This window comes from Lagopus muta, chromosome 13 (genome assembly GCF_023343835.1).
Source record: "Lagopus muta isolate bLagMut1 chromosome 13, bLagMut1 primary, whole genome shotgun sequence".
Taxonomy (NCBI): Eukaryota; Metazoa; Chordata; class Aves; order Galliformes; family Phasianidae; genus Lagopus; species Lagopus muta.
The window spans coordinates 11319325-11335201 of record NC_064445.1 but is presented as its reverse complement, the minus strand read 5'-3'; the positions used below and the strand labels follow the sequence as shown (position 1 = coordinate 11335201).

At 47.8% G+C, this 15877-nt stretch overlaps 1 protein-coding gene and 1 non-coding gene across 3 annotated transcripts in view; one reads left to right on the top strand and one right to left on the bottom strand.

The window, feature by feature from the left end:
- LOC125699563 (ras-related GTP-binding protein A) overlaps window positions 1-15877 on the top strand; it is a 48002-nt gene that overhangs the window by 20617 nt on the left and 11508 nt on the right. Inside the window, exons 3-5 of one of the 2 annotated variants that reach the window (XM_048959208.1) lie at window positions 2977-3180; window positions 4223-8412; window positions 15026-15125. In XM_048959208.1, coding sequence (XP_048815165.1) covers window positions 8323-8412; window positions 15026-15125 — 190 coding nt within the window. In that variant the 5' untranslated portion in view covers window positions 2977-3180; window positions 4223-8322. Of the gene's footprint in view, window positions 1-2976; window positions 3181-4222; window positions 8413-12349; window positions 12591-12971; window positions 13006-15025; window positions 15126-15877 lie in introns of those variants that run through there. The other variant, XM_048959209.1, reaches the window with a different exon arrangement.
- On the bottom strand, window positions 11944-12015 carry TRNAE-UUC (transfer RNA glutamic acid (anticodon UUC)). Its single transcript has one exon. It is a non-coding gene; the product is annotated as a tRNA-Glu (tRNA).

Sequence of the window (15877 nt, the reverse complement as noted above, 5' to 3'; positions counted from 1 at the left end):
AGAAAACGAAGAAAAAGAAAATATTTATTTATTTACTCTTCCCTCTCAGCCCAACTCTCTTCCAAAATGGAGAAGAATTTGCATATGTGGCCTGAATGCAGTTTGGTTCTGAGCAAAACACTGGTAACACTGTCAGGTGTGGTGTCTGCATCTACAATGCTAAAACATGCTCAGTTTTGAGAGGAAATGCTGCTTTATGTGTCTGGGGTGACAGTGCTCTCAGAGACTGGTAGAATGTGCAGGGGAAGCAGAGCTGAAGAAATCCTTTCATTGCCTTTGCTAAAGAGTTCTGCCTGCATGCAGCTGGAGATAGAAAGATTGGAGGTGGGGCTGCACAGGAGCCCCTGCTGGCTGCTGTACGTGGGAACATGCCACAGGTGACTTCACTGTGCTCTCCTTGGGGACATACAGGACGTGACAAGATAACCTGCTGCTTTCGTGCTATTCTTCTGCAGCACCAGCGTAGCCTGTAGTCCAAGTCTTGGTATATTAAAATCCGGATAAAGATTAGGAGCATAATGTTTAATGGCTTCTGCTCAGAATTCTGACAGCCATCCTGAAATCGAGCTTCTTGAGACATTTCCCAAGATAAATCCAGCTCTTCTAAGTCACCTCATCTTCTGTCAAAAGCCAAGTTAAATATTTCTTGGACATCAAATTTTTTAGTGGGCAGAAGGGAGCTGTGGTTCCTCCCCATGCTGTGAATGTGAAGCCTGTTCTGCTGCCCGGGCGAAATACCAGCTCCACAGAACCTCTTGCATTCCTTGCCACCGGGTTCACACCGAAAACAATGCTGCAGATAATCTTGAAATTAGTCTGCCAGCCTTTGTGCCATCCATGATGCAAGTGAAATAAGGGCCAGTTAGTTTGCAGGACATCTGATGCCCCGACTGTCTTTCAGGCCCGGATAAAAGCTGCAAACTAAACATTCCTATGGACTCCGCTTTTAAAAGCAAAATCCTTGAAAATTAATACTGGAATCTGAAACTCTTTTCTGCCCAGGGCTTTCTTGGCAGCTTTAAGCACGCTTTGCAGCCTGTTCTAATGTCTGGTCAGGTTTTCAGCTGAAAGAAATTCTGTTTTCCTTATGGACATAAAGAGATTTTTCTGGCTTTTTAAGGCTGTTTTCTTCTAAGAAAATATATTCAATTATCTATCCATCTTCCCTCAGATGGAGGGATGTCATTGTATTTTACGTGATTATTTTTTTTTAAAGGATCCTTGCAGTGTTGTGTGAAAAAGAACTGATTCTTATCTTGGAAATTGAGAATCGGACATAGAAGTAATAAAAGTCAAAATGATTTACCAGAACTAATGAAGAAATTCAGTGATGGAGTTGAGATTCAAATCTAAATCTGTTTCCTTCTCTATACCGTATGTTAGATTTAGGTCAGCTCTTTTTGGGCTGCAATTTGGGATCACTGAAAGCAATGCAAAGCCTTTCAGGAACTTCAGATGGAGCAAATATCTTCCCCAAATATATCTGAAATAATAATATAAGAAATTTGTAATGCTCCAGTACACTGTATTTCTGTATTGTACTTTGATCTTGAAATGTGCTTGAGTTGCCCTGTTGGCAGTGCCAAACCCCAGACCCATAAACAGGCACTGCTAATCACGTAATACCTATCAATAAAAAAAGTTGATGCTGCAAAGCTATTCAGCTATTTCTACAATATTGCTGAGCCAGATAATTTGCTGCAGCTGTGTTTTGAAGACCTCAACTGATGCTACCTAAGCACCAAACTGTGGTCAGGGCAAAAAAAACCAAAAAGGCATTTTCCCCCTTTACCTTTCCTACAGCAGTCTTTGTGTGAGGACAGCCAAATTTAACATCCAGCATTTCTTCACGAAGATCATGAGCTTCAGCCTACAGGCAGAAGAAGACAGTGATAGGAGAAGGGGAAATGGTTTTAAACTAAAAGAGGGGGAATTCAGGTTAGATGTTAGGAAAACATTCTTTACTCAGCGGTGAGGCCCTGCTGCCAGAGAGCTGTGGCTGCCCCATCCCTGGAGCTGCTCAAGGCCAGGTGGGATGGAGCCCTGGCAGCCTGAGCTGGTGGAGGCAGCCAGCCCATGGGTTGGGGCTGGTGGTGTTTGAGGTCCCTTCCAACCCAAGCCATTTGCCGATCTGATGATACTGGTAACAGGAGAAAAGAGTTAATAGCACTTGGTGCAACACTTGCAATGCCATTGGCCCCTTACAGGCCCCTCATAGCAATGCCTCTGCTGTGTCCGTGTCAGTCATTAAAATACACAGAAAATTCCAGTTCTGCCTCCAACAAGTCAGTCTGTTTCTCTGTTTTCTCTTCTGGCTCTGAATCCTCCAGGGAGACCAGAGGGCAGCAAAGAGCTTAAGAAACTTCTTTATTTCTTTTCCCTTTCTTTTATTTTTCAACTTTCCCTTCGTTGCAATATGTAGTCTCTCCCTGCATAAGTCTGAAACCTCATTTAGCAGAAGAAACTTTGTTTTTAGTCCATGGACCTATTAGGGACACAGCACAGCAGGAAACTAGTTAGACTGTTGAGTAGAAAATAGACTTGGAACAAACCCCTCATTCTCACTGCAGTGCTAAGCAATTTTTGTTTTAATAAATAGAAATTGTTGGTATTTTGGATGACACAATTTTTTCCCTTAAATTAATACCTTGCAGCATAGGTATTGCAAGGTATCTCAGACAGAACTTCTTGTATATAACTCATCCCTTTGCTTGACGCATACAATCACATGAAAACAGAGACTTGGCTTTTTTGTACTTGTGTCTTTGTTGTCTGGTGCGTGTTGGTATGGCGTAAATAAAGAGGACAAGGCCCTGGAGACTCCTTTTCACTCACTGTTTCTTCCTTTCATCTCACCAGGCCTTGTTTTAGTACATGTCTGTCTAGAGCCAAATTTCAGTTTGTTCCCTATGCCTATTGTTTTTTGCAGACCTATTTCTATGATTGTGTCTCAGCGCTTATTTGTGTTTTCCCTAGGAACTGAGAAATAGCAGCTGGCTGACAGTGGTTCCAGAGCTGCTGTGGAAGGGCAGGGAGTGACGCTGAGCAGCACTGCATGGAGCCTTTTGTTAGGTTCAGCATCGAGGCAAGGAGGGCACCACAGGAAACGGGAACACTCATTACATGTGACCAAAGGCAAAAGATTAGATGAGGCTGCTGAGTTTATAAGTGATCCCTCAGGTGAGTTCACAGTAACCTGCACCACGGTGCTGACAAACCTTCACAGAGGACCCACAGCCCGTAAGCCAAGGGCCCTGCCAGCTCAGCCCAGGGCACACAGCACTGAGTCACTGCTGGTATCTCCTGGGCTGACCTTAGACCTGACTGCTCTTATTACCTACTTAAACTACATACATTTGGCAGTTTGTCACTGGACTAAATAGAACAGTGGCTTTGCAGAAGGGCATTTCTGTAATTAGCATGTATCTTGGCACGGTCCTTTGAATAAAACAGATTCTATTTTGTAGACAACTTTGGGCTGAAAAAGCTTCTGGATCAGCTGCGCTGCAGTTACAAGCATCAGTAGTTTGGGAGTCATTGTGACCAAATATGTTCCTTACTGTACTGTGGTTTTTGTTTCCTTTTAACATGAAAGCCTGTCTCTGTGTCAGTTATGTTTGGGAAATCACATCAAAGAAGATCAGGTGGTTATGTTTTATTTAAGCTAGGAAGGAGGAGCGTGTAAGCTCAAATCAGTGTAAGAAAAATGGATCTGTGTTTTAGTCAATATAGTTATGGGCATGTAATAATGATAAAAATGTTATCAATCCTCAGGTATATTGGACAAGAGTACCTACAGACAGAATGGTACGTGTGTTGAAGGCATATACAGAAATGGCTCGTGCTCCCTAAAAGAGTATCTTACGAAAATCCATCAGTTTCTTTTGATACTTACCAGTATTTGTTTATTATTCTTAATAACGACACCGACTCCAATAGCAATCCCTGTCAGTTGTGGTTGTCGCATGAACCGTGACAGATATTTTTCTTAATTTTGTATCATTAACCAAATACTCCAGAAACATGCTACTAAAGGATGTTCTACTTACTTGAGAAGAGACCTTATATTAGGTAATTGAAAATCAAATCTAGTGTAAGAACAGAGAGCTTGCATGCATTTACAATATTTGAAGGGGTAAGTCTTGGTTTTGCTGGAATTTATTTTTTTCTTTTGACTTAACAGTTTTAAAATTAATTTCATATTTCCCTGTTCCATTCACAGAATTTAAAGAGAAGGAGTTCTGGCAAACGTGGCCTTTTGGTTGGCAAAAAGATAAATTTGCTGGACAGTTTTACACATATATACCAACAGTGGGACTACGAACGGAAGGTTTCCATCTGATAGCCCTGGCTGCAGGAAGACAGTAGCAAGGGCACCTGTAGCAAGAGCCTCATTTCATCCTTTTCTCCCATCTCTGCGAGCAGCCAGCAGCTCTGTAAAGACCTTTGTAAAGAAGTTATGGAGCTTCTTGTCTGAAGGGAAAGCTCCCAGCAGTGGGTGTCTTGACACAGATCACGTTCTTGCATGTCTTCTTTCCTGTTCATATAACTGTAGGTGTTCCTCCTGAGGTGAACTGTCAGTGTCAGCTGTCATTGCTTCACTGGCTTCAGGGGAGCTGACAGCAAATCTGTCTGAGAGCCGTCCTGCTCTCTGCAAGTCTGCCTCTGAAACCCATTCAGCTTTCAGTCCATGGAAGCACAGGGCTCTCATCTCCTAAATCACCAGGATTCAAACAACTTCAACACAGCTATCTTAAATAGGAATTTCCTCTCCAAGTCTGGGCGGAATTACGTTCCACCAATTAGAGATTCAGGGCACTGAACCACAAAGAGACCCAAACAGGTGTCAGAAAGCACTTTTTGTGTTCTTGTAGTCTTGTTAGCCAACACGAGGTGGGCAGTGTAGCAGCCCCATTCTGTGCTTGATACAGGGCCACACACCACAAGTCTTCATCAGCACAAGAGCCAGAGGTGACCGGTTGTGAAGTACTCCCAAAATTAAGCGTGAGTGGAGCATCAGTATTCTGAATCTTCGGTGGGACTTAGCTGCCACTATTGCATCAAATACAAACCTGGATAATTATTTAGATGGCATCTCATCCTAAAATAATCAGGAGTTTTTAAGCTTCTTGGTACCCTGATAAGGCAGAACTCAACATGTTGACATTTCAAATAATGTTATGCTGATTGATAGGTTCAAATGCTTTCAGAGGTGGCTTATTTTTTCCTAGGGGAAAAATATATATGAAGTTCCCGTATCACCTGGTAGAAGCAAAGGGTCTGTAACTTCTTTCTCTATTTTCAGCCAGTTTATCTGCTTGAGTCGCAGCAATTTATTTTCTCAGGATTAGGGCTTCTTTAAGGCCCTCTTATTCATGCTGTCTTTCCTCTAAAATCAGCTGATTTTCTGGGGAACAGCAAAGAGGCCACTTAAATTATAACTCTTTTCAGAAGCCTTATATATTCAGTGGGATTGTTTGCAATTATTGTCATTGCTAATTTGATTAGCTCAATCTTTCATGCTTCTCTTGTTTCCTGGAAGACAACAGCTCTGAAGTACTCATCTCTGCAATACAAACTGTAAGAGCAGTAAATCCACGTGCAGTGTCTCTATTTTGCTTAGTTGCTCCATGTGTTTTTGGTTATCTGTGGAGTGAATTACTCCTTGAGCTCTGAACGCTTCATACAGAGAACTGCAGCATTGGGCCCAGGTGGGTTTTTCTTGACTGGGACATCTCTCTTGTAAAAGACATCATCTTTTCTTTCCTGCTGCTCTGAGCACACTGCTGGCAAGCTGGTATATGGAGGAATGGGCTTGAGTCTTAACTTCAGTCCTCTTCACAGTATAAGCTGCCCAAACTTTCTTTTGAAGCCCAAGGATGTGACTGCTTAGGTTAAAGAATGTGAAACTCAGGAGAAAATGAGCAGTCTTGTACTGTTAAAAGTGACTTAATCACTGATGATCAGTAATAAATGGTGCTACTTGTTGGGCAGGGTCTGACTTTGAGGGCACTGTAATGAAGACTTTGGCAACAGAAAGAGGGAGACAACTACATTTTTATAATTTAGGAGAGAAATTTCTCTGAGGAGACATAACTGGGGATTTGTCTGCAAGGTCACCTACTGCATTTTCCTTACTTTGTTAATTCCTTTCCTGGGGGACAGCATAAATCCATTGCATATGGGATAGGACAGAGAGTGATGACCTGAAGCTGAGGCAGCAAAAATTGAAGCAAAACATTGGTAAAATTATTCATGAGCTCTAATAGTTAGCATCAAGAACAGATCAAATGGTATGGATCTGAAGCAACATTCCTTAAGGGAATAAAAACTACCAGCAATTAGCGGTGACATGCGAAGCAGTGTTACTGGGAAGGGAATCAATATGGAGAAAGCAGCTGTGTTACACAAGGTGCTACGTCTCTCTATAGGTTCTGCAGCGAAAGAGTTTAATCTTCATTAGCAGTGTTGGTAGGATTGTATGGAGCTGATGAACAGAGGGTTTGGATTTGCCTGAACAACATTTTTATCACTGCAGCAAATGTTGCCAGGATTAGCATTATTTTGATTGCCATTAAATAATAGGGAGAGTGTTGGAAGGGAGACAAATTCCCAAAGCACTGGTTTTCTTCTGTTTCTGGAAACGAAACCAGATACAGAGCAGATTTTATTTCCTAAAGTAAATAAACTTCGGAGCGAATTCAGTTAATTGCCATCCAACAAAATACCTATCAGATGAAAATTGTTTCTAGGTCAGTGGTGAGATCTGTGCGAGGAATTTAAAAGAAATGCCAATACTTCCTGGTCAGGAATTCAGAAATTAGGAGACAGCAGAATTACCATTTCTCAGAAATATGTTCAACAGAGTGCATGATTGCCAGCTTATGCCAACAGAGGATTTCAGTCTGTTTCAGCCTTTGTTGATCACAGCTGGGATCAGGAGTGACTGGCATCAATAAAGCACCCTTAGCCTAGAAGTACCAATGGCCAAAATGTTTGCTTTTGTGCAAGTTCCCCACATGGGCATTGCTGCTGTAGCTGGACAGAAGTGACTGTAACATTTTTAAGGTCAGATCCTGCATACCCTATTTGTGATATCTGTCTCTTGGATTGCAAGGTGGGACGCTGGTGTCTGTGTTCCCTGCTTCTTCCAGTCACTTCAGTTTCCAGGGGCAGTTGTGCTGATTCAGCCCTGGGGGTTCTCCTTCATTCTGGGCAGTGCTCACGTTTTGCAAAGCTTTCAGAAGCCACTGTCTATTGTCATATTCTGAAAAGCTCCTTTTGCATTAAGCTTATTTCCAAAGACCTAAATAATTCAGTATCACTGCTTTAAGCTGTATGTCATCACACATATTGCTGACTGCAAGAATTAAAGTGCATTGTTAAAGCTGGTCTGTCTGAATGCATGAATGACCAAAGGCTGGGTGCCAGAAGGGCTGCAAGGATTGTTTCCATGGGCATAAGTGCTTTGGTAATGTCAGCCATCTGCAGCTCACCCAGTGCCCTGCTCAGCAGAACTGCAGACAAACTGCTCCAATAGTGGATGCAGGGGTCTGCTTACCAATGCGCATCCTGTTGTCAGGATCAGCCTTGGTCTGTCGTGGTTTCCTGTCCTGAAGCTACTTTGCTCTGAGTAAATCCTGGATCATACAGCACGGCTGACTGAACAACGGCCCAATGACTCACATCAGAGGAACATCTTCACTTAAGAGGAAGGTTAAAATCATGCAGATCAATCTAGCTCTTCTGTCCTGGAGCCAAGACAGCGTGCCATGAAACAACCTCAGCTCAGGCGTTTTGTCTGAAGGCTGTGCTTACCATGCTCATCATGGGCAACTGCCTCCTGCGGGACAGGGCTCAACTCACTGCTGAAAGACTGAGCTGGAAGCAGGCCAGGCTTGAGCCTGTTTTTGTTTACAGCGTGGGTTGAAATGGATTGGCAGGTGAACCACACCAGGCTGTCTCAGACCATATCTGAGAAGTGAGGCAGGCTATAAATACAAAGGCAAACTAAGCCCGTATGTTTGTATGTGGTCAAAACAAAGTGGTTTATCAAATCATTGTCTGATAGCTGAGCTGCAGTAACACTGCTTGCACCCCAGCAGTGAGATAAAATCCATTTTACACATGAAATTTGCTGAGAGTGAATATGCACTTAGTTACACAAGGTAGCAGGCAGGTGGCAATTGGCAGTAATATATTCACTTTCAACTGTGTGCCTGTGCTTTGAGATGATGAGTGACTACAAAATGCAAATTAACCACTGTTAACGAGGAAGAGGAGCCAGGATGCTGCTGTTGTTTTTTTTTTCCTGTAGGTTTTATGTGGATCAGGCTCAGCTGGAACGGACTCACATTTGTGTTCAGCAGCAAAGGCAGTGAAGATGCAGGAACAGCCCTGAGCACAGTGCAGGTGCGTCCCGTTGGTAAAGCATCGCCCCGTCCTGTCAGGTATCCCCAAAGGCTGGTGGCTCTTCTGGAGACCTTGGGCTGGCCGTGAGAGCCCAGCTGATTCCCTCAAGGAGTCTCTGTCCCCACATTAGGAGGAGGGAACAGAAAGAACACTGTGATGGAACCGTGATATTTGTACTACATCCTACTCCTCTTTTTATTATTTTTTATTCTGACAGAGGGTGATATATCCTCATTACTTCTCTAGTTTATCATTTTGTATGTGTGAAGCTATTTACAGCCTTCCCTTTCACTTGCTTTTGTCTAAATGTATTTCAGGGCTGCTTGAAAAGGTTAAGAACAGACAGGGACGTATCCTTTTGGGAAAAATGCAGGGATGCATCCCAGACTCTTCTTTTTCTTTCCTCTCTGACATAGTCATGCACAATTTTAACACTAATAGCTGGTCATTGTGGACAAACACAGTGAAAACATGCAAAGGGGGACAAAATAAACGTGCTGCAAACCCAGGTCTTTCTAAGTTACTTAATATGGCCCTATGAGATAACAGCAGTGTGAGATACACAGATATACAGGGCACCACAGTTCAGCAGGAACAAGCATGTATTTCGGTATGCTCAGAGTACCAACCTGGGAACCTGCATCCTGCCTGGCTTTAAGCATTTCTCTGGATGATTTAATTTAGAGTTGTATTACATTCCTCAGTTCCTCATTTGTGTCTCACTCAGTGATAATTTTAATCCCCCCATGAAGCAATTTGAACTTTTGCTTTCCTGGGGAATGAAGCCAACAGACTCTATGAATAGATCACTGTACACATTAAATGAATTTTCACTTTAGGACTGCACAAGAACTTCCAGATTAGAGATCCTCGTGCAAGGTGGGGGGAGTGAGCTACAGCATGGTCACTGATACATAAAGCAGTGAGACACAGAAGTCTCTCTTCTCACTGGGTTAAACCGTAACTCTATGTTCCTCCGTTGCAGTGCCTTGGAATAGCCCCAGCATCTTCTTGAAAGGTGCTGGAAGGAGACAGAGGTGTTCATTTGGTGCCACTGGGTGTCTCACTGCACACCTTTCATTATCAGCCAGCTTTCAGCTCTGGGGTCTTACAAGAACTGAATTATGGCTGTCAGGTCAGTGCTGTCCAGCTTGTAAGAAGTGCAGTTTCTAGAAATGACATGAACAGTTTGCTATTTTCTTGATGCATTTTGCTAGCCAACTAGCAAGGGTTGGACGTGTCCCATCATCTCAGAGCTAACTGTTAGGAGGTGATGGAAATGCTAATTCCCTGTCAGAGGCTACCAGGCAAGTTCTGCTCTCTGCTTCATTAGAGAAAAATACATCGGGACTGCAATGAGATCAGCAAACTCTGTCTAGATTTACACTCGTGATAGAATTTGGCCCAAAGAGACTGAAAAGAACTGAGGTGTCACGTATTTCATTGAATACAGCTGTTGTGCTCTGTTCAGGAGAATATTTTAACCAGGCTCCATATAGTATCGCCTGTGCTCTATGACTAATTTCCACAGCAATACCAATTTAATACTGTAGCAATTTATTGACTGAGAAAGAAGGAAATTGCTTGGTTGAATAATGGACAGAAAAACAAACCCAGGGGGTGTGTGGCAGTTTTCATTGACCGAAGGAGTACGAACTGTAATGCAATGAACAAAGTTCCTTCGAGAGCAATAAATAAGGAGCTTAATGCATCACTCGCAGGTACGAGCTGCTCAATCTTTGTAAGACATTGTTTTTGTCTGCTTGGGAGCCAGACTCCCGACATAACCATTATTTGCACAGCCTCCAGCCATCAGTTTGCAAATAACACAGAAACGATGCTATTGCAGTGCTTCTGCTAATTTCATCGCCATGCCACTGCTGTGCTAAAGTAGGGGGAGAAAGCAGTCAAAACACGTGAATTGTTCTTAAAAACAATCAGAAGGAGCGGGCTGCCCATGTGTTTTGTCACCGGGGATTTTTTTAGTGTTGGTCAACTCGTGGAAATGGTTTGTGCACTCCTTCAGGTTTGCAGTTCTCACAGTACAGAGGTTACATGGCAGTTCATTTACATCTGTTCTGAGGAATGCAGAATGGAATATGAAAAATGAGCCAGCCCTGCACTCAGCTTTCTGAGGATCCTTTCAGAAACACCGCGAAACGTCTGAATGAATCCATTAATTAAGCCTCCGAAATGCACCATGACTGCCGCTTTTCTGTACTCGAACATGCAGGCTGCTCGATCCTCTCCTGAGATGAGGAGGGAACTGCCTTCCCTTCATTCGTTTTCCTCTGCTGTTAGATGGGATGGTGCCGGAGTGCTGCTCAGCTTTGGTTTTTCCCTGTTTTTTGTTTTTTTTTTCTTTTTTCCCTGGTGAAACGAAATGCCGGACAGCGGAACGAACGGGAGGACTCAGCGCTGCGCACGCGCACAGCCTGGCGGTGGAAAATGGGAGGAGTGCGCAGGCGCGGGGCTGCTGGCCGGGAGAGAACGGTGTGCGCAGGCGCACGCTCTCGCGCTGCGCACGAAGCGCATGCGCACTGAATCGCGTTGGGGGAGTCCGCGCGCAAGCGCCAAGTCTCCGGCCGATGGGCGGTGCGTGCTGCCCCGCGTGGGAACAGGAAGCGTGCGCTCTTCCCCGTGACAGAAAAGAGCGGCGGGCATGCGCGCTGCATTGCACATAGCGTGTACATGCGCGCAGTCTCGTACCGGCGGCAGAGGGCAGTGTGCAGCCGTACCGTCTGTCGCCGCGGCGCTGCGCGCGCACACAGCCCCCGAAGCAGTTGACGCTTGTGGGCGTGCGCGATGACGCGCGACCCGAGAGGAAAGCGCAGGCGTTATTTCGTGCCGTCCAGTAATCCGTGCGCCTGCCTCGCGCGAGGATCTGCTGAGTGCATCTGCGCTGTTTCACGGCGGTCCGGTGGCACACGCGCAGTACCTCGCACGGGCGGATGCGCGTGCGCGAAGCCTCTCGCCGTCTCCTGTCGCTAAGAGTGCGCATGCGCTATGTGGCCCGCGCCCGGCTGTGCACGTGCGTGCTGCCGCGTGCCGGGCGGCAGTTGCTGGGCGTTGCGTTGAGGGTGCTGTCCGATTGTGAGCATCGTTGGCAGACACAACCAGGCAGGCTGGGCTTCCCTGCGGAATTTGCCTTCGCTTTCCGAAGGGCTGTTAACGTACGAGGGGATGCTGCTTACACTCGTCCTACAGACTCGTTTCGCTTTATCAATACTCAATAGGTTTATCTCTGGCTTCGCCGCCGTGAGGGCGCAGCGCACCGCCGCCTTTATTTGCGCACAGCCCGCGCGGTGGAATCTCACTGTGGGGCGCAAACGGCGGCCGCGCCGTGCTGCTTAACGTGAGCTGGCGCGCGCTGCCCCTCCGGGAGTTCTGTCGTCACACCTTGGCGCTTTAAGCTGGCAGGGGCCGCGGCTCGCCATGGCTGTGGACCTCTGGCAGTTCTGGGCGGCTCCGGTCGCCAGGTTTGTTGCTGTGTGAACACCTCCAAAAGGATGGGAGCAAAAAAAAAACTCCTTCCCATACCGGGAGTCGAACCCGGGCCGCCTGGGTGAAAACCAGGAATCCTAACCGCTAGACCATATGGGAGGCGCTGATGAGACGTTTCTCAGCCCGCCCGAAAACGTTCGTTGTCCGCCATTCTTTGGGCCCTCCACAGAGAGTTGTTCTGGATGTGCAGAAACCCCGCCGGGCCGCTCTGTAAACACTGCGCGGTCGCTATCGAGTCGGCCGCCTGCAGACTGTGGCCGGCCGCTCGGCCGGCCCTCCTCCACGCAGCCCGCGGCACCAGGATAGCTGCCCTCACCCAATATGGCGACCACAGCGTAACAGTTCCACCCCTTCCTTCCCTTCGCCCCGCCCCTGCCGCCGGTGGCGGGGGCCCGTCACGTGATTTTGAAGGCGTGGTGGGAGCGCGCTCACGTGACCGGCGGAGGCCGCTGAGCGCCGAGTCTCGTGAGCGCCGCGGGGCGGCCGCTGCCGAAGCGGGCGGGACCCCAGCGGCGCAGCGGGCTCACGCGAGGCCGTGGCTTTGAGGCCTGCTCCGGAGCGCGGGGCGCTCGGACCCGCTCAGCGCTGCGGGCGGCCCGGTGACGCGCCCCCGCGGCTCCCGCCGCCCGCGGGCATCGCCAAACCGGCCTGGGAGGTGCCCGGCGCGGATAGAGGTAGCGGGGCGCTGCGGGACCCGGGCTGCGCGGAGCCGCGCGGAGCCCGCGGGACCGGGAGAGGCCGAGGCCCGGTGCTCCTGGTGACCGCGGCCGGGCTGCGCGGGAGCGGGGCGGTGAGGCGGGCGCTTGTGGTTCCCCTGCTTGGGCCCGCGGTCACGGGGATGCTGCTCGTCGCGGGCGTGTGACGGGGCCGCCTGCAGAGGGGCTGCTTCTCCTCTGGCCCCGCAGCACGGAGCAGCGGCTGTCAGCACCCGGCTGGGCTGCGGCGGGGTGGGAGATTCCCGTTTGCGCGGAACTGAGGGCCGATAGGAGCATGAGGCTGATGTGCAGCCTGCGAGCGGGGCCCGGAGCGGTGTAACAGTGCTGTTGTCTCTGCAGGGAGGTGATGCCGAGCACAGCCATGAAGAAAAAGGTAAGCCGTTTGATTTCTCTTTCCTGTCTGCACTTGCTAATGTGGCTACGTGTTCCCATCTGTATCTTGGGGTGTTCTGTGGCTTTCAGCTGCCTCTTGAGGCTGTCATAGTGTTTGCTTATCATGCTGGAAACCGGCATCAAATTTGGGTTTGTTTGCTGGCGTGAGGGCAGGCTGGCAGCAGAACTGCACATCCCCAGTAACGGCTGTGTGAGTATTTCTGGTAGGAGTTGCGAAAGCTCTCTGCTGACTGCGGGCTTTGCAGTGTCAGGGAAGAGGATGTGCTCCAACTTGCTCTGCCGGCCTGGGGAGACCCTCTGGGTGTTGCAGGAACTGGTGTGGGCAGCTCGCAGGAACTGGTGTGAGCAGCTCGTCACTGCTCTGAGGGCTCCTGGCAGGGCGAGGCCAAACGCAGGGTGAGGCATCAGAGCTATGCCTTGTGTGTCCCAGCAGTGAGCAAATTCAGATTAGCTCAGGCAGTGATGTGAGGAGCGCTCAGCTCCCATTCTGTGTTGCATGAGGATTGAGTTTCCTCTCTGGCCCTGTAAACTGGTGTCTGACCTCCCCAAAAGGCCACTGTAGCCTGATGCTTGGGAGTTAGGTTCCCTTGTAGGTTGGCTTGTGCTGCGTCTTGGAGCCACACTGAATGTCTTAAGGTGATGTGAAGTAGGAGATGCTGCTGTTCTTTTCCTGTTCTGCATGGAGCTTTTTGGATTCTGGCTTCAGCTGGGCTGGTGGGCGTGACCTGAGCAGCCAACTGCTTTGAGAAAAGCCTTTGTCACAAAACCATTAGGGCTCTTCTGAGCAAAATGGGGGACTCTGAGTAAATGTCCTCACTGCATGGTCAGTTCCTTATGAAAGGGGCTTTTGCTTCTTCTATGACGCTGCAGTTGCTCCCAGAAGAGCACCTGGGGCCACAGGACGCTGCTGCGTGTGTTGCTCTGAGGCACTTGCAGCAAGGTGAGGACTGAGCAAGCTGCTTCCCAGCCAGCCCCTGGCACTGGGGTAAAACACCAGTGCTGGTTGTACTCTCTTTAAACTGATCCTTGACGATAGATTTTCAGAGCTGTTGCCAAAGGTTGGATTTGACTTTGTAACTGGAACTTGTTTCACAGCTGTTTTTGTGAGCAAGTCCACGTTGGCTGCCACTGGTTTTGTATTTATTTTTAGATCACGATGCAGAGTCTTGCCTTGTGTGATCGTTTCCCCCTCTTCTCCACTCAGTCATCCCGCAGTTTTCTGCTGCCAGAGGTGCTGCCTCTCTTTTGGCCTGAGGATCTGTGGACTGGATTCTGGGATGGAGACTGTTTTCCCCGCATGGCAGCTTGGTGTACCTGAGTTGGGCTGTTCCAAATGCTTTTAGCTTTCTGCTAGGGTTCTGACACCTGAAACTCACATGGAACTTGTATTTCACCTCTATCAAGGGAGAGAAACCAGACTGTGTTATGAAAAAGGAAAGAGCAAGATTAGGAGAGAAGTAATGAATGGAGAATGCCAGTGCTGAGTAGGCAAGTGATAGCTTTCAGCATGGCTTTAATGGCTTGAGATAAAATTGGTCCTTTGCTCTCACTGAAAACATCAAGTTTTTACCACTGGTGACAGTGCTTGAAAAACATTGCAGCCTGCGAAGGGCTGGGGAAAGAGGAGATTGGCGATGGGTTCTCTGCCCTGGTGTGTAGGAAAAAGGGTTATGGGCAGCAGCGTCTGCAGGCTGGCTGAACTTTGAGTGTTACACACCATGCTGGAAGGAGTGCAGTGCCTTGAAGGGCAGCAATTCCTGAGAGAGCAAAATAGAAGGGTGGTGGATGTGGTGTTGGGAACGCAAACAGGATGGAAAGGATTTTAGGATGTGAAGCAAGGAGGTAATGCCACCTGCCTCCTGATTTCCCAGGTATGGTTCTCTTATGGTTTCAATCTGTATTACCAGAGTCCTGTCAATTGGTTGCTACAGCTGCAAGATGGGAGCCATGGAGGAGGCAGTGCTCTGTGGTAGCTAATTCTTTTTTTTCCATCTCTGCAGGTGCTGCTGATGGGTAAAAGCGGGTCTGGGAAGACCAGCATGAGGTCCATTATCTTTGCAAACTACATTGCCAGAGACACACGACGCCTGGGTGCCACGAGTAAGGCTTCTTTTGTGTGAGCTGGGCATTCTTAGGGCTCCAGCACTGTACGCTTGGAGGGGTGAGGCTGTTCCTCCAGCTGGCCCTACCTTGCCTTTCCCCTGGCAGGAGCAGGGGGAGCCTGCTGATCATCAAGTCAAACTTTGCTCAGCAGTTCAGCTGAGGTCAGGTGGAGGCTGAAGTGAAAGAGAAAGGAATGCTGTATCCAATCTTCCGTTTATGGTTGGACTTTCATCCTTTTTTTTGATCAGTTGGCAGCCTCTGCTGCTACATGTGTTATTGGAGGAGTGCTCAGAGCCTCCTTGTGGTCCCTTTTTGGTGCTGACGCCTCTCTGCTGCGAGCCTGCTGATGGCTAGCCCAGCTGGAGGCACAGTAATCTTACCACGTGCCTGGGGGTTTTGGCAGGATGATGCACCAATGTTAATTGGCTTCTTTTGCCTCTTTTTCTCCAAAGCCACTGATCTGAGAAAGCACTCAGTGAAACACTGGCTTGGATCACTGGCATCTAACGCTGTACTGTGAGGCACCCATGAGGATTGGTGTGTGTGTCCTTGCTGTACACATTGCTGTACACTTTTCATGAGGTGTGCTTTTCATTCTTTGTGCTACAGTTTTGCTTTTTTTTTTTTCTTTGTTTCTTCTAAGGCTAATTTAAAGCCTTGCAGCATGTGCTGGAAGTGGTGTTCTTAAAATACCATGAAAATCAGGGAACGTGTTTCTGAAAGGAAACTGCCTGCTGTGCTTCTCGGGA